The sequence below is a fragment of the Lingula anatina genome, chromosome 2, assembly GCF_051362555.1.
Source record: "Lingula anatina isolate TDL-2025a chromosome 2, LinAna3.0, whole genome shotgun sequence".
In the NCBI taxonomy this organism is placed as follows: Eukaryota; Metazoa; Brachiopoda; class Lingulata; order Lingulida; family Lingulidae; genus Lingula; species Lingula anatina.
Window position 1 is genome coordinate 34,085,805 of NC_141768.1, and position 18,534 is coordinate 34,104,338.

The following is an 18,534-nucleotide window of genomic DNA, read 5'->3' on the forward strand; positions in this document are numbered from 1 at the left end:
CCTGGCATCCTGTTGAAACGACCTGAAGTTTACTAACCTCCCCCAGGCCATCATTGGACGACCTTGTCCGCGTACGCTGTAAAGCCTCGGTCACAACCGGACGCACGAATTTCAGGATCGTACGTCCCCTGCGATTTTGGGGTGTTGCGGAGGCCGTGGAGGTCGTACAGTTAGAGGAAAGTCTGCCTTGCGAGTCGCAAGGGCCACACAGCTGTACCCTCCGGGGGTGGGGGTGGGGGGCAGGGGGGGGGCAGCTGCCCCCCTGGGATTTGAGGTGCAAAACAAAATCGCAAAGGTAAAAAAAAAATTGCAAAGTTGGTATCAATTCTTTGAGAAAATGCACTCATGGCCACTAGACAATCATTCAACAATCGTGGGAGGGGGACACCCCCTCCCACACTCTCCCCCCTCGGGGGCTTGGCCCCCTCGTGTCCGCTTACTGCCCCCGTGGCACTTTGCTCAGGCTACGGCCCTGCCACATGAGATGTCCTTTCAGGCAGGGACGCTAATTGCAAGGAGCGATGGTCGTGGAAATTGTACTCATTTCTTGAGTTTTTCTTGCTTCCAGTGTACGTGGCACACACTCACCATTTAGAAGGGAAATGGAATGCAACGCACGGCGAAAGTAGTGCCCTAGCTTTTGTGTCAGTTTTGCTTCACACTTGCCTCACACGTTTGTGGTGACGTACTGACGGCGTACGTCAGTTTTGCTTCCTGTTCTCCTCTTCTTTCTTCTTCCTCCTCCCTTTTTTTCTAGTACTATGTAAGCTTCTTTCTCTTGCCTTTTGGAGGCATATTAGAAACTTGATTGAGCAAAAATTTGAAATTTTTGAAAATTGTTGTACACGGTACACAGTCGACGTTCGATCATTGTAACGACATGAGCGTGCGTTGTGAGCACGCCTTTTATACACCAGGCGTGTGGATGATGCACGTGCGACGCATTCCCGGTGTTTTCTCGACTTTGTTCGTTAGTTGTGAGGGCGTGCGCCTTACTCAACACGCAAAGGGCACCTGTTCCTCTGATTGCTTGCGGCGTGCGTCTTGCACAACGCGAGTCGCCCTTGCTAACTTCGAGCGAGGGGAGAGTTACGCTTGCGGCCTCGCTGTTCGCAGGCTATTCGTAGAATCTTTTGGACATGTCCAAACATTCTCCGTACGTGCTTAAGGACTGTCTGCGAACTCGAAATTGCGTAAGAAGGCCTTGCGTGGGACGTGAGATTCTGCGCATATTTGGACGCAAACAGCCCGTAAGAGCCCGTACAGCCGGTTGTGACCGAGGCTTAACACAGATCCACGATGCACACTGATCCACAATGAACTTTGAAGAAACTTTCATTCATTGTTTAACAGACGAAGTGATAATACAAATTTTGCGATAAACATTTATGTGGAGTTGGTCAGTTTTTTTTTTTTTTTTTTTTTGGTAGCTTTAATTTTGCAAAGAGAAAGGATAACGAAAGGATAAAGAACCGGGTGTGATTTTATTTTTAGTTACTTTTTAAATTTGTTTAAATATCGAACTACTTTCATTTGCTAGAAGAAGATGGCAGGCAGGCAGGGCTCCATAGTTCCTCTTTTCCCTGTTTTACAACTGGCGTGGTTTAAAAAAAATTGCACGCGCGCCTGTGTGTGTGTGTGTGGGGGGGGGGGGGGGGGGGGAGTTACCTCCCTCGGCTCCTGCGAGGAAAAAAAACGATAGCCTAGATTCGAGACTGTTACACACCATCATGTGATAACTAGTAGGCCTATATTGTTTACTCGGTAAGTGGCGTGATTCTCAGTTCTTCTTGTTATTGGCGATCAATAGTAAAACGTGACGCTGACGTTAAGGCCACATAATAGTGCGTGGCTATATTTTACGATTAACAATTGGGAATTTGGCTGGCTAACATGAACTCAAATGCTGGAGCGGATGAAAAGATGGCAAGTCCGGCGTCAGTCGACGTGGACGTAGTTGTTGTAGGGGCAGGGTTGTCAGGGCTTAGTGCAGCGTATGAACTGATCAAGAGAGACCCAAGTCTTCGAGTAGCAGTGCTGGAAGCAATTGGTGAGTCTAAATTTGCGAGTGACGATGTAGGGGGCTATACAGGTGCTAAGGACTGTAAGGAGTTACCACTGTTTTCGGTCTTACAGTTACATCATGTTATGTGCTGGTACCTGCGGTACGGGTACCTACGGTAGCATGTAACATCGGAAGGCCAAAAGTTGCAGGCACAGGGGAGACCGGGGCTAGTTCGATTCCGGGGAAAGTTGCCCCCCCCCCCCCCCACCAAGGGTCCAACTAGCCCCGGTCTCCCCTATACTCATACAAGGGGGTGAACTTCCTATTCCCAAGTACATGTAGGCATGTGTAGCCTACTAGTAGGCTACAGGCGTACATGTACGTTGAGTGGATGGCCTGTTAGGCGAGTTGCCATTTCCGTAAACTTACTATAAAAGGCTTACAAAATGTTGGGCTCATACTCCCTGTACTGGGTCATACCTTGAATCTTACCAGTCTTATTGCCATATTTAGGCAAAGGGAGCCAAGATATAGATAACGTACGTATAACCACTCAGGTGTAATTAATTCCTCTGTGCAATGTACTTAATTCTTGGCTTTACATTGGAAAAAAGAAAAATGTATATTAAGTATCAGGATTCATTTGAAGTTACCCAATCATTTCCTTGTTCAGCCAAAATATATAGCTAGTAAAAACTGCACCTTCTTAATTTTTCTGGTCAGAATTGACATACTAGTATTTATCCATCCTTCAATTCTCAACAGAGTATAATAGAAACCAGTCAACAAAGCATTCAAAATAAGAAACTTGAAATATATGTTGGATAATCCTCGGATATTGTGTCAGTGTCAGTACACGTGCACTTCTAGCAGTTTTAGAAAAAATACTTATTAAGCATGACAAATAACAGTATTTTTTATAAGAATATTTAAAATTAATTAAAAGTTGTCTGATATCAATATTTTTTAGAATTTAAGAGAAGATTTCATGTACAAGGAAGATGTGCTTTAAAATTGGATTAATTGTCTTACAAATCCATTTTAAATTTGATATTAATTTTTTGGCTATATATCTATATGTTAGATAGAGTTGGTGGTCGCACTTTAACAACAACATTAAAAGCAGCAGGAGGAGAAGATGTGTGGGATCTTGGTGGACAGTGGGTAGGAAGGTATGTGGTAAAATAATTTATATTATATTAAATTATATTATATTATATTATATTATATTATATTATATTATATTTGAACTGGCATAATTCATTCAGATATGGCTGATATACTGATTGGTCAATGAATCTAAGAAATTTTTATTCCTACATTGCAATAGGCAATGATAATATGCAAAAACATGATCAACATTTGGTCAGTATAACATTTAAAAATAATTTAATAAAATTGACCAAACATATTATTGTGTTTTGATTAAAAGCAACATGACTTTTGCTTTTTGAGTGAGTGTTGTAACAAGGCGTCATTTTTTTGTCTAAAATGACACTATAGAGCATTACTGCTACTACGCGAACCATTTAATAGTGTGATCTTGTATAAGTACTTTTTTCTAGCTCTCAGACGCACATAATGGCACTGATACAAGAGCTGGGTCTTGAGGTGTATAGTCAGTACGACAAAGGAAAGAAGTACATGAAGCTGGGAGACAACAAAATTAGGACATTCACAAGCATTCCAGCTCTACCCTTTTGGGTATTAATAGATCTTTATTTCTTGATGAGAAAGGTAACACAAGGAGTTCTTTATATTTGAGTTTTACACAGTGGACACAGATCTACACACACAAGCACACAGGAACAAACACACAGACATTAATTTATCATATTTTTCCTAAACACTAGGCAACTTTTAATGTTTCAAATTGTGTCAGAACATTTTACTAGTTTGTAATTCTTTTGTCTCAAAATGTGGTTGAGCCTAAATGTACATGTGTGAAGTCACATTTGTGTTACAGTATATTTACTAGTACGCCTACTTATAAACTTTTGTATACGGGTATTGTGTCAGAACATTTTACTAGTTTGTAATTCTTTTGTCTCAAAATGTGGTTGAGCCTAAATGTACATGTGTGAAGTCACATTTGTGTTACAGTATATTTACTAGTACGCCTACTTATAAACTTTTGTATACGGGTATTTTAGATAGATAGTATGAGCTCTCAAGTTCCAATTGAAGACCCATATCAGTGTCAATATGCAGAAAAATGGGACAGTATAACTGTGGAAGAATTTATGCAGCAGCAATGTTGGACAGCAGGTATGATATATTGGCTATTTTTTGCACTTTTGCTTCACTTATGTACATGTAGCACATATATAGACACAACTGAAGATGTTGGTGATAACTAAATTTTAATATTCCAGGTAGTCTGTTCTAAGACTGAGGTCAAATTAGTGATATCTTTTATGATAAAAGACAGCTGGCAAAAACATTTTATTCTGGAAACCCTTCCATTATTCTGTTTCACCACACTACCCATCTATACATAAATACTTGTACTAGTAGTTCAGTCTCAGTGCCACAGAACATTGATTATCTACCTTGTGAAATAATTTTTTAAGGTGCTAAAAGTACTTATTATTTTTTTTTTGGCATTTTCAATTCCTTTGTTATTGTCCATACAACTAAAAATAGGGTTTATTTTTTTGCAGTAGCAAATGGGGATTATGGAAATAGAAGAATCGACATTAATGAATGTTATAATTATTCTTGGATATTTTGTTAATTATTCTGAAGTTACCATGGATTTTTTTTCTTTTATCAGGTGCTAAAGAAGCTGCAGATTGTTTATTTCTTATACTGGGTGGTGCTGACTGCTCTCAGATGTCTCTGTTGTTTCTTCTTGCCCAAACCAACGCTGCTGGAGGAACTGGAGCTGTCTTCGATTCTTCTCAAAGTGGACAGGAATTCAAAGTTAAGGTACTGAGCAATCAGGGGTTAGTGATTCTTAAACTTTCACCAGCCAAACCAGACTAAATATACGTCCTATCTTCAAAATGCTGCTATGATTATTCAAAGCAAGTCTGAACATTTTTACTTAAAATACATAAAGCTACACATGTAGCTTGGAAATTTACTTACCAAGAAATATTAGAAGTAAGATGTAAGAAATATAATCTTCTTTTATGGCATTTAATTTAGGGCTTAAGTGGTTCAGATTTCATGATTCATTGTATTGTCTATATTTTAAGGAGGGTGCTTCTCGTTTAATATTTTTTATTCATTTTATCATTATAAATGATTTCTTGAAAAAATCGATATAAGCAGTTTATGAAAATTTCATGTTTTTTTTTTCTCTTTTAGGGAGGAACTCAACAAATTTCCAGTTTGTTAGCTGAAAAAATTGGGAAACAAAACATTTTCCTGAATCACCCTGTTATGACAGTTACTCAGGTAAGTAGATAATGCTGTAAAAAGAGTAATCAGCCTAAAACTTCTCTCTTATTCCTACACATTAACCACAACATTTTTACATCCAGTAAAATGTAAAGTTTTTGGTTTACAAGGAAATATTTGCCCAGCAATATTTTTAATTCGAAAGTTGTTATCTGTAAGTAAAGTCTGTGTGTACCTAAGGCTGTATTCCTAGAGCTTTTAGATCGATCCATCCCCGCGATGAGTCTCACTAGATTACTGTTAGATAATCCAGCTTAAATGTCCGTCCCGCCTACTACAAGCTGTAAGGGGGTAATTAACTTTCGTGTCTGCCCAGCTGACAGCTATTTAGCGTGAACCCCCAGGGAGTTAGGTTGATCTAAAGTAGATCGATCTAATCTCTGGAAATGGGGTCTAAGAGTAGATATGTAAGTATTTGAAACTTAACAATTTTAGAAGTTTTGTTTGCTACACCTCTTACTGAAAAGATGATGTATCTAAATATATTTTTATTTGTCTCTTTTGAAGGATGACACACAAGTACATATAACCACAACTAAGGGGGATGTTTTCAAGTGCTCCAGAGCAATTTTTACAACAATGCCTCAACAAACAGGTGATGTATACCGGTATAAAGATTCATCTATTGGGGACATGTAGAAATGGTAGTATGGCTCTTAATATTTATCAGTTTAAATGCTTAGCATATTATGGCTAGCATGTATTTGAGATAGGTGCGTTTAGCAAATGATAGTTTCATTAAATGAGAGAAATTTGAATTATATGGACCAACTCTTGCAAAAGCGCTTGTTTTGTTTTCACTTATTTCTGTACTAAATCTCTCTCAGTTGTTTTTTTCCAAATCAAACTATTTTTGACATAACGGGTAATGTCTTTTTTTCATACTGTGAATTTTTTCTGACAAGAGTATTTCAAATGTAATAAATGTGTTTTGAAAGTTGCGCCATCGTGTTACTTGATAGTATATAATAACTGGTCCTTGAATTAAATTAAATTTTCCTTTCTTTTAGTAAGTTACTTAAATGAAACCCATTTTTATTACAGCCTCTATGCAGTTCAATCCATGTTTGCCTGCTGAAAAATTGGAACTGTTTAAGAGAATGCCAGCTGGATATATTGTGAAGTTCATAATTACTTATCAAACTGTACGTTGTTTTTTAATTAAAGATAGATTTAAAAGTGTTGCAGCTAGTGCTGTTGAGTGCCTTAAGAATACACAGAATTACAACCATCACTTTTTTCCAAGTTTAGTGTTGAAAAATTAGATTAGTAAGGTCATGCTTGTGCACAGAAATCATTAAGAAATGGAAATGGAAATTCAGACATAGAAATTAAAAATTTAATCTGCATCAGATTACAATGGAAATTGATAAATTGAAACTGCTTCAGATTACAAAGAGACAAGACACAGACATAACCATTCCATAATAATTTATCTGCTTGTTTTAACACAACACAGTGTATGTGATCTTCTTTAGCCTTTTTTCAGTCTGTATACTTCAAAATATTTGGTAAAATGCATCTATACATGTATATAAACATTCTGTAAAAGTAGGTAAAATTATTTGTTTTGTTTTTATTAGGCATTTTGGCGTGATGAAGGATTCTCTGGGGAAATAGTCAGTAGTGGCAAAACTGACCTCCTCTTGGGAGTGCTTGATGCAACTTCACCAAATGGGAACCCAGCTCTGGTTGGTTTTGTAGCAGCAAAACATGCAGTGAAGTGGAGTTCTCAAGAAGTTAGTAATAAAATTATATACTAATGTCACTGGTACTTTCAAAACAAACTGTAAAGCAAAAGGAAAAATGGATGTATAGAATATATTTGACCTTTGGAAAATGCAGATGAAAAAAACTTTAAAGTTAAAAATACACAAATAGTAGCCGACTTCAATATATATTTCATATTTTTTTTGCATATCCAGCAGGTGACTTTGTGGCAGGCAGTGGATTGCTGCCCTTCTTTCTTCAAGTCTGTTGCAAATCTGGCAATGGCCTCCATATTTGCAATGTCTAATAATGCCATCTGTTATTGAAACTTATGTTACCAACACATGTATGGTCGCATTCACAACAGATGATCCTCGGATCTACTGGTCTACAGGGCCTAGCAATGCATTAAACCTCGAGGCTGAAATTTAATCCATGTGGAAGCGGAGAGACCATTAAAGGATTAGGCTGTCTTACTTTCATGCACCCGTAGGGTCTGCCATATTAGACCTGCGGACCAGTAGATCTGAGGATCATCTGTTCTGAATGCGACCTATGTATCTACTTTTAAAACACGTGAAGTTTACTATTTGTAAAGATTGTCCACATTTCTATCAGGCATCAAAGAGGAAGGCTGCAGTGCTGTCTGCCATTGCAGAGTTCTTAGGTCCCCAAGCTGAGGAATGCCTGGACTATGTAGAGAAGAACTGGGGAGAGGAGCCTTACACTTTGGGTGGACCTGGGTGTATAGGGGGCACTGGATGCATGGCCTACTATGCTGCTGGACTAAGGAAACCATTTAAAAGGTTTGCAATATGTTGTTTGATTAAAAGGTGGATTTTCATGCATATATGCATTATATACAAGTTAAAGTGACCTTTTGCTATGTTAGATCTAAATTACTGATATGCATATGCACTATAGCTGACTGAGTAAACAGCTTTACTGAAAAAAATTTTTTCTTTTAAAAATTATAACCCTTACTGAATGTAAATTCCATTTAATTGATCTTAAAGTTACATTGAGTGGGGAAACCCTGTAATGCAGATAAACCACTTCTACTAGTTTCTGAAATGACTCAAATGAAGCTAAAATGAGAAGGGATAAACCAAATTTGATATTCAATTAGTGCTTTAAAACTGCACCTTGGTCATAAATATGACTTATCGGTACCTATCCATCCTTTCAGACATTAAAGTCCCCTAAATGATGTTACTGTAGAAATGCTACACACGCAGCAGATCAGTTATTGAAATAAGTTGCCAAAAATGACAGGAGTATATATATATAATTATAAGAAGCAAAAAATCTCCATTCAAATATAAATTTTGGAAAATCTGAAGCAATGCCCTCAGGCATGTCTTTAAGTTATGCTTTTTGAAACTATATGGTGGCATTTGGTCAGGTTTTGTGGCAAAAAATTGACTTCAACTGCATTTTGAGCCAGATCAACAATGGTGAACGGAGGTTGCAATTACTTCAATGCCTTCCTATTTATTTTAAAACTATTTTTTTAAAGAATCCACTTTGGAGGGACAGAGTCAGCCACAGCTTGGTGTTCTTATTTGAGCGGTGCTGTGCAAGCAGGAATTAGAACTGCCATTGAGGTACGAATAGATATATCAACCTTTTAAGTGTATGTCAGGATTTTGTTAGCGATTTCATGTCTGCTTCATTTCTATCTTTCAAGCAACAAGAAATGTTATTTATCAGGTTTACAATTTAATTATCTTTGAAGTATCAGTTTTTAGAAGATTGGTTGTGATTAGCGAAATGTTGAAAGTTATTTTAGTAATTCAGATTTATTAATTGATTTTTGTTTACTTATTATTGATTGGTAAATTAATATAATTTGTTCATATTTTATTGATTAACTCAGTTTTAAAATTATCAACATTTATTAGGTTCTCCATCACCTGAGGCCCCAAACAGTAACCCAAGAAGAACTAAAACAGACTGCATACTGTCCAGATTCTGCACAGAAGAAAAATGATTAAACATTGATGGTGCTTACTTGTACAGCATAAATCCAGTAATTACTCTGGTAATCTTTTGAATGGGCAAAAATTATCAAACTTTCAGATATATAATTTTATAATCATAAAAATTATATTTCTTTATTGCATTTGTTGCTTTTACTGAATAGAATAGAACTATAGACTAGCTTGCCTTTTAATTTCATTGCTAACCCTCGATATGAATCCTCTAATCGATATAAAATTCACAATTTTCCCCCATTAAAAAGACCGAGTAATTACTGTAATTTACATTTATATAATTAGTTGCTGAGAACTTTTGATCAAAAAGGGCGAAAAGTCAGCGGAGGGAGGTGGTGGGGGATCTTGAAGACCCCTGAATCTGTAATTGACTAGTATAGTGTACAACAGACCTGTACGTGATATTGTAGACTCATTGTTTGAAAGCCATAGATTTTCAAAGGAAATGTCTGTGAATTTATAATGACCGTGGTGATAATATAAATAACCTGTATTGGTGTAATGGTAAACTAGTAGGTATCCCACCTCAGTTTCTCTCTGTGATACTAAGGTTCCAGTAACACTTATGGAGTTTGTTATAACGTTAATGTTGCAGTAGTAAGAAATTTATGTGATTCACAAGTAGTTAATGCTACGCGTTGCATTCTTTTTATTAGAATGAGAGGTTTCATTTGGTGAACTTTTACACATTAGTACAGATGTATTTTTTATGTATCTTTTAAAGGAGCTCATTTATGCAGTTTTGCACAATGTCAATTGAAGCTTATCATTGGTAAAGAATATTTAAGAACATAATACCTATGAAAGTTTTTTTTTTTAATTTTGCCTTTTATATATGTATATATTTGGATAAAGGATTTCAATCAGACTTTTAAAAATGTTTATTATCAAGTCCTGGTGAATAATTTTTGAAAGATCACTCAAGTAAATACGAGCATCTTTTTATTTTTTAAATAAGGATTTTTCTCAAGACCTTATTAATTAACGGACATCAAATGTTACATTGCTTTAATATTTTGAATAAAAGCAAACAAAGCACGCCAAATAACACGTGACAAACCTCAAGGTTACTAATGTATTTTATTTGTATATAAAGCACAAACATTTGATGCAACAAGATTTGCACATTGAAGCACCACCTGTTCATTCTGTCTTAACAACTTCCATGAACTTTTGGAAATTAGTTTGGAAAATGTACTGCAAACATCAACTCGTTAAGCTCCCATTAGCTATTTCTTTCCTAATACTGCAGCAGCATGAAAAAAGTGGGTTTGCCGAAAAAAAAAATGCATGATTTTATTTATAGAATTATTATTCGGAACCCAGACCAAAGATTATTGATCCATTTTACTAAATAAATTAAAAATCAGAAGCATGTAGCCATTATAATTTCTATGAATCAGTTTAAAAATGCTGTTTCATAATACACATTTCATCCCCTAACATTTTGTCCTTGAAGAAAACTCTTAAATGGCTTATGGTTACTACAAACCCTAGTTAAGTATTAACCAAGTATATTTTATACACACATCAATATACTACAAAGCATAGAGATATTTTCACACTTTATATGTTTAAAGAATGGATATACTTTCTCATACATTTCACTCCCAAAAAAATTACAATACAGAACATGGCCAATGAAAAATTAACATAAATGAAAGTGTTACATATACATCATAGTGATATGTGAATATGACAAATGGTGCCATTAAGTGCATAAAACATTACAATAGAGCCAACAATATTTACAACAGAAATCTAGACTGATATAAAAAAGTGAAACTCAACAAACTGATGTGGTTTGAAGGAAACCAATTAAAAAAATGAGACCAACTTTCACATGGACAGGCAGTAAAAAATAATGCATCTAATTATTTTGGGTATGTACCTTAATGTTTACCCTCTGCTGCATAGGCAGATTTTGTGGTCCATTTAAATTGTATCACTCTGTCTGCTGAGATTGTGTGGCACATATACCCATTTAACCTTCAAAAATGCACTGTAAAACATATTCACCTTGTTATTGTAGTTGACAAACCAGATCTTACAAGCTAGTGAGGTGTCCTGAACAAACACTCACTTCGGAGAAGACTCCTTCACACACATAGTCACTGTCTTCGTTTAAAAAACCTCAATCCAGGTTCAGTTGCCTTGCAAGTGAAGTGGATAAATAAATTAATTACAATTCAGCTTTTTAAAGTTACATCACTGCAACTTAACAAAATAAAAAGACAAAATGATAAAAATTAAGGAAACAACTCATTTTAAGTGTCCACTGTAATATCACTGGTATTTATGTATTAAAAACTAGCAGGTAACAATAAGATGGTACTGACTAAATTTATGAGATGCTCTGTTAATTCAAACAGAGCTTTTTCTACAACACTAAACATTTCACACACACTGTGGGGACCAAAACAATATAAAAACATGATACAGGATCTCCCCTATACATGAAATGGTTTAGTTTGAATGACAACATCAACACTCGACACACTCATATTTAGTGCTTACATTGTTACTACATCAATATCCATTCTACTACATGAACATAACTGAAAAGTTGCTTAATGGCAATTGCTTAATTGACATTTGAACAAGTAGCAGACCAGTCAAAGTTTTAAATATCTATCTGAATGCAGCATTTCACTCTGTGCAGAAAGGGTAATGTTTGTACATGTGCTGTACATACAGCATTTAAACACTGTATTCAGACTAAGATGTGGAGAATCTGCATCTATATGGTTTGGTTCATATATAAAACATCTATGCAGTGCTTGAAAAGATATAGGCTCGCCCTTCAAGAAATGGACAGCAAATGGCTCATTTTCATATTTGAATGGGTATTGAAGAAAAAGCTCTCAAATATTATGCGATATTATATAAAGCATAAGTGTTGTAAATTTCAGTCCATTGGCAAACGGTTGCATAGAAATTGAGATAGAAAGCTTTAAATGTGTAGCAAGCCATAACACTAATGCCTTCACTATCTCAACGAAAAACAGAAAGTAGTCCTGATGTCACTCAATTGTAATTGGAAAGCTGGGTTATTTTCCAATGAGAAATATTTCACAACTTATACAAATGTTGAGAAAATGACCATGCAGATTAAAGCAAATTCAATAAACAAAATTTAAACTGCGTAATTAGACAGATAAAATTGTGCATTTCTGACCTTGACTTGTCAGTGTAAACAAATTGTACTGAACGCATCGTAAACAAGCAAGTGAATGCCGTGTTTGATACTTTGTATCAGATGCTCTATTTGACAACAAAGAGTGTTTACGATGGACATGACGGGGGAAAAACAGCGAATAAAATGTGTACTTCTGTTTTTTTGTCATTTTCTTGAAAGTTCGTTCGATTTCTTGAAGGTTGAGCCTATCTTTAACTAAGGCACAAATAGCACACATTTTATTAAGCAAGATTAGCCGCTGCTTGCACTAATTCTTCTTGGCTTTAGGCTTTCCTGCAAGAACATCTTTCAGTTTGGTCTGTAACCAGCTGATGTAGCGTTGTAGTGCTCCCTGGCTACGGATGCCAGGCAGGAGCACAATGAAACACACTGAAACGCAAAAAAGACTACATTCATATTGTGTCCCTTTGAAAGCAATTTTCAGTCTACTTAACTTGACAGTGCAAGTCATAATATATGATACAGCAAGCAACTTTAGGTATGATAGTGGCTGGTACATCAAACGATAACATTATCAAGTTGGATTTACATGTTTAGACGTTGAAAAGGAAACTACTGAACCACCTGGTGATTGATATATAATGTTCTATAAAGAATCTTTAAAATATGAGGCATGCTGGTACCGGTGACTGGCTGTTTAATGTATATTTTAATTTATATCTTATTCCTGTTGGAGGCAATAAAGTTACATGCTTGGGTGTACTCAAATTTGGAAAAACAATCCCTGTAATGACAGTATAGTGATTTTATTACGTATTCAAAGTGGACTAACCTAGGAGATAAGTCAGTAAGAGATTGTCCATCAGATTGCCCAGCCATGCCATCATGGTCAGGAATCCCATTACCAAGACAAAATACTGGAAATGACAGCAAATGCACACATAAATACTAGTACATCAAAAAATAAGTAACATTGTAAAATACATTTTTAAATACAGTTAAAACTGTATAACAGCACTTCCAAAACGTACAATAAAAACATATTGGAGTCTTCAATCTATTACAGTGTGTACAGTAACTGCCATAGGTAACTACTGAGAATGTTGATCACCAATTAAATATCGTTAATGCAAGTATTTAATGTGTAAATGGTGCTGAGTTTTTTGTGTACTTTTAATGAACATGTACAATTGTGATACTGACAGCATTTGAATTTTCATTTCCAAATTGTTATTAGCTTAATAGGTAATACCATTATTTTAAACTTCACCAACATCTATATAGACATTTTTTCAAATAAATTTCAAAGTCAAAATAATGAAATAAAATGCTTTATTTTTAGGCAAAATATATTCCAATAAGACCCATAGGGAAAAAGCTGATTGTATAATCATTATTACTTACCAGAGCAGGCTTCTCGCTTTTTAAATTGTTAAGTGTGTTTTTCATATCCATCAAATGATGTTTGGCATTAAGAATTCTCAGACAAATCTGCTCATACTGCTGCTCCTGAAGGACAGTCCTGAAAGTTGACAGCCAATTACATTTTTTAATATAAATACATTTCTGTTCAAAGGGGAAAAAAGAAAAGAAAGGATAATTTCACACTGTGAGGTACAATTTAAAAGCAAATTTGTCCATATTGAATATCTAATGAATTTACATATACAGTACACATCACTAGGTAAGGGTGAATTTTCCTGGGAAACATAACTCATTTGCTCTAAGAATCAATTTAAAACAAAATATATATATATATATATATATATATATATATATATATCCTTTAAGTGCTAGTACTCCTAACGGAAAAGTGCATGTGTAGGTAGACATAAGATCATTTCTAAAAGTATATAAAGCTGTTAAAATACTTAAGGCAACTTTCTTAATCATAGTGCTTGATCTAAAATAAATTGCTTTCACAAGTCTTACTCATCTCCACACTGTGGATATAACCCAAACATACCTATGACATTAAAGCTTAAACTGAGTCAGATGCTCAAATGTAAAACATGAGCCAATTTAATGATCTAAAACATAAGGTGAATACAGATCCATTAAATGTACGGCAGTGAAATGTTTTATTTCGGTTAGATATATATATATAATTCATATAAATTATATAATATGTGCATTTTTTTCTCCAGGCATAATATCTCGATTTTACAGTGGTATTACTTTAGCCCCAAGTCCCAAATCAAACTTGGCATCCCACATGCACATTTTTGCCAAAGGTGTACTAAGTTTCACGTGTACATCAATTTCAAAATGTCAAACTAAGCAGAACAGCACTTTCACAATATTACACACACAGAATACTAACCAGATGATTTATAAATTCCAAATGACATAAAAACTCTATGGAATTTAAAGGGTTACGTGTTAAGGATATAATCTGCTAAAAACCTGTAACACAACACATACATAATCAACTTACCAGTGCTCACTAGTAAAAACACTGGAGGCTACAGTAGGCACCAAAAAATCTATGAGGCAGATGGTTAAACCCAACAGGGAGATGGTTGTCAGCACTGAAGGCTCAAAGTACCATATCAGCCTAAAACATAAAAGTGTTCAAAATAGATGCAGTCTGCAATGTTAGCTGCTGGTCCTATGCCTGCAGCCAGTTGAATTTAGTTTGGACCAGTAAATTTTTCAAAATGTGTGAATTTAGTACCCTGATATGGACATTAGAATTTTTCTATAAGTTTTCAAAAGAGCTTTTGATTCAATTTATTTTTCTGAAATGTAATATTTGCACGCTGATTCTAAATCTCAAATAAAAATGTTTGCCAAAATCAAAGTCTTGTTATTTTTACTAAGAGAATAGTGGAAAATGTCCAGTATTATTGAATTTTTATTTAGCCCAGTGAACTCAATCCCAACCAGTAGATTTAAGAAAACTAGTGGTACAAATGGCTAATAAGCTGAAAGGTTTATGGTACAGACTGATGAATGTAAAATATCAGTTTCACTAAACAAAATGAGTTGCTTTCTATTCATTTCCCTTTAAATGAACACATTCACTTGTTTTCAAGTGCTAAATCATCATTTAAAAGATTAATAGCAAAGACCTTATCACATAAAGGCAGAGAGCAACACATTCACACTTAAAATCATAATTTATATTTACAATCTAATAGCCAGATAATGCAATCTATTCTAGTCTCACAAATATTTCATTTCTTTTTTTCCACATAAACATGCTCTATTAATTTTGATAGGTACCATTAAGGCAGAAGTCTAACTCCTTGCGGGATGCCATCAAATATCCAGATAATGCAATTTATTCCTGCTTCACTTGCACACGCTTTCTAAATTCTAATACTTACAAAAATACAAAGGAGATAAGGCCAACAATTACAGCTGGGTAGTGTGGCTTTTCCCAATGTAAAATCTTATTCATTGGAAGCACAACTTCTCTCCAGCCTTCCAAGTCAGTTTTCAACTGATCCAGCTCTCTGTTCTGAAATGTAAATAGAAGACAAAAGAACATTGCTAAAATCTGTTCTGAAATGTACAAGAAAATGAACATTGCTAAAATATGTTTTTGCATACTTATTTGTAAAAAATACATTCCAAAACCAGAAGTCAGCAAAATATGCCTTTTCTCTTGTATCTATATTGACTAAATTAGTTTTGTCTCGTGTCTTGCTTGTAAATGCAAACAAATCAAACATTTCCAAATCAAGGGAAATAAAAACTTGGATGTCTGCTGAAAATAAAGAGTGGAGAGGCAAACTAAAAAGATAATTAATTGAAATTTACCATGACTGGATGTTCTAAAACCTCTTTGAAATCAACTTTCCTCTTGTTCTTGATATAAAACATCATCTCCACCAAAAGATACCTACTGAGCACTAGGCTCATTGAGCTTTTTACACTAAGCCACATTCATGCTGATATTGTACCCTACTGTTTTCCCCTATTCCTATCTACCAACAGTGCTACAAGACTATTCCTAAGATATCAATGTGAAATGAACCTCACTACTTGTAACTCGAGACAAGTGTTTATCTCTTACTGGGGCCCTTACTTATCATGCAGCTCTAAATCTCTTTTGTTACTTGGTTGAAAAATACATATAGCACAAGTACCAAGGGACCTTAAAACTTCATATTGCAAACTGTTATGGAAGCTTACAGAACACAGAATTATTGCCATATCTATTCAGAACAGTATAAGAGGTATGCTTTATAAAAGTCATACAATAAGTGTAACATCAATCCTATTACTTCAAAACAACAAAATTCACTTATTGCATACTCTGATGGCTGAGCTTTTAATGGCCTATGATTCATTTCAGAAAACAAAAGTTGGTGAAGAAGAAGATCATGATGGTGAATTGATCAATATTTATCAATAACTGAACATCTGAAATGTTATAGTATGCTATAGATACATGTAATACACATAGATAGTAATGTTACTGATTTAAGGACATGTTCAAATAACCAAATGATAAATCACTGATTTGGGCTTGAGAGGAAGATAACACTGCAATATGCAGAGCAACAAGACTTCTACTTTCCACTTTAAATGGGGTAGATTTTTTTGCCCAGACAACTAAATGAAAACCATATGTGTGTAATTAACCTATATTGACACAGGCATCTTCTATAATCTTGTTAGTGATAGTCTAGGTACAGAACATCTGAGAACACAAATTGCATGATATTCTGAAATTACATACTGACTAATAATGTTCTTAAATTACATACTGACTAAAAACTATGGTCAGTGTGGCTTAACCAAGTAATGAAGAGGAGTCAATAATTAATTTAATCACAAAATGTAGCCAATGCAGTTTACATTGGAGTACCTAACTGATTGTGGCATCACATATTCTGAAATTATGTTATGAGTCCACATCTTAAAAGCATTTACCATTATTTAGCAAAGGTTTTCAGCTGTAATTCACCATGGTATCAAATTACATTCATGCTTATGTCCTTCTATGATTCCATTTGCTAGCATGTACATATAGTGGAAAAGGGTTGCAAAATACAAGAACCATGTGGACTATCAATAAATGCAAATTTGGACCTACAAAAGTTGCATACAGTGTACTTAAGGTGTAAATAGTGACAGTGACTGTGGCCAAAAAATTTTTTTTCTACCACAAACCTGTATTTGATCTTTATATACAGTATGTTAATTCTCTATCCACTTATCTTTTTCCTTCAATTTGTAACCATATTTTTTTCAACAATGTGATAAATATGTAAAAGAGTATTCACATGTATATGTTAATAGTAATCATAATATGTAATAGCAAACTGTACCTTAGTATAAGTAACTATAGTATGTAAAGAGATGTGATGAATATATGTATAGCTGGTGTTTTGTGTCACGAAAAAGCCTTTGGTGCATAATTCGGGAGGGAGACACCAGTGATCTGACGTGAAGAAAGTACTGTATTCTATGTAAGACCAGTTGGAATAAAGACTTTTTAAACGTCCCTTTTTAAAGGACAATACATAACTTGTCATGCCATGGTTGCAAATAACAGAGGGCAGGTAAAGTAAAATGTGCAAGCATTGCTGTTCACTATGGATAATTATAAAATTAGCAATACCAAAACATGGATATAATGCTGGTAGTTTCCTAGAACTACATGTTGATGGCTATGTACTGGAAACATTAGAAATTATTAATATTTCTAAATCTCCAACCAAACTAAATCTGCAACACCCAACTTAAAAATCATCATTACGATTTTACAATTACACAATTAATTGCTTGGAAGTAAAAAGATAAAAGAAACTAGCCCATGTGAAAGTGACGACAAAAAATGCTCGTCTTTTTTACCGACTATACCTGAAAATTAGCAGACAGCTAAATTGAAAATAAAGGGGAGGGGTCACCTTCAACTGTCAATAGCAAATTAGAGCAAAAGCGTTATATATCCTGCCTTCACGCATTCTTTACCTGTTTCACACTTTGGGTTCTTTTTAAAAATCAATAAAACTCAAAAACTTCTAATCATATTAACGTAAAATTACCTTTTGTTCAGCAGACGTACTACTAACCTCTCCATCCATTTTGAAAATTTTTGATTTGTTTAGATCACGCAAAATCTCGTCATTAGTATTTCCTGCATATTAATAAAACAATTTAAAGCAAAATACTTTTTGATTAATTTTAAAAGAGATCACAAGCAATGTTACATGGATGTTCTTATTTTCTCTTATATCTTTAATATAAAAAAACCAATAGCTATAATCTCATTTTCAATTAAAATCTCAACATATATGTGTTGTAGGCATTACGAG

At 34.8% G+C, this 18,534-nt stretch overlaps 2 protein-coding genes across 7 annotated transcripts in view; one reads left to right on the top strand and one right to left on the bottom strand.

Moving 5' to 3' along the window:
* LOC106151999 (putative flavin-containing monoamine oxidase A) overlaps positions 1 to 10,185 on the top strand; it is a 30,671-nt gene extending 20,486 nt beyond the window's left edge. Inside the window, exons 1-12 of one of the 4 annotated variants that reach the window (XM_087006349.1) lie at positions 1,243 to 1,399; positions 3,090 to 3,177; positions 3,571 to 3,742; positions 4,159 to 4,273; positions 4,782 to 4,936; positions 5,321 to 5,410; positions 5,921 to 6,008; positions 6,458 to 6,558; positions 6,997 to 7,152; positions 7,742 to 7,929; positions 8,643 to 8,730; positions 9,028 to 10,185. In XM_087006349.1, coding sequence (XP_086862475.1) covers positions 3,587 to 3,742; positions 4,159 to 4,273; positions 4,782 to 4,936; positions 5,321 to 5,410; positions 5,921 to 6,008; positions 6,458 to 6,558; positions 6,997 to 7,152; positions 7,742 to 7,929; positions 8,643 to 8,730; positions 9,028 to 9,120 — 1,230 coding nt within the window. In that variant the 5' untranslated portion in view covers positions 1,243 to 1,399; positions 3,090 to 3,177; positions 3,571 to 3,586 and the 3' untranslated portion in view covers positions 9,121 to 10,185. Of the gene's footprint in view, positions 1 to 1,242; positions 1,400 to 1,836; positions 2,051 to 2,398; positions 2,545 to 3,089; positions 3,178 to 3,570; positions 3,743 to 4,158; positions 4,274 to 4,781; positions 4,937 to 5,320; positions 5,411 to 5,920; positions 6,009 to 6,457; positions 6,559 to 6,996; positions 7,153 to 7,741; positions 7,930 to 8,642; positions 8,731 to 9,027 lie in introns of those variants that run through there. The other 3 variants (XM_087006346.1, XM_087006351.1, XM_087006347.1) reach the window with 3 other exon arrangements.
* LOC106161271 (ADP-ribosylation factor-like protein 6-interacting protein 1) lies at positions 10,184 to 18,367 on the bottom strand. 3 transcript variants are annotated; one of them, XM_013538175.2, is made up of 6 exons: positions 18,265 to 18,367; positions 15,592 to 15,725; positions 14,697 to 14,816; positions 13,664 to 13,781; positions 13,092 to 13,176; positions 10,184 to 12,688 (listed from the first exon to the last, which is right to left on the bottom strand). In XM_013538175.2, the coding sequence occupies exons 1-6, from the start codon at positions 18,301 to 18,303 to the stop codon at positions 12,567 to 12,569; spliced, it is 618 nt and encodes a 205-aa protein (XP_013393629.1). In that variant the 5' UTR covers positions 18,304 to 18,367; the 3' UTR covers positions 10,184 to 12,566. The 3 variants fall into 3 exon arrangements, with proteins under 3 accessions (XP_013393629.1, XP_013393630.1, XP_013393628.1); XM_013538176.2 differs by having other exon boundaries at positions 18,292 to 18,328; XM_013538174.3 differs by lacking the exon at positions 18,265 to 18,367 and adding an exon at positions 16,028 to 17,513.
* Between the last annotated feature and the right edge of the window lie 167 nt (positions 18,368 to 18,534).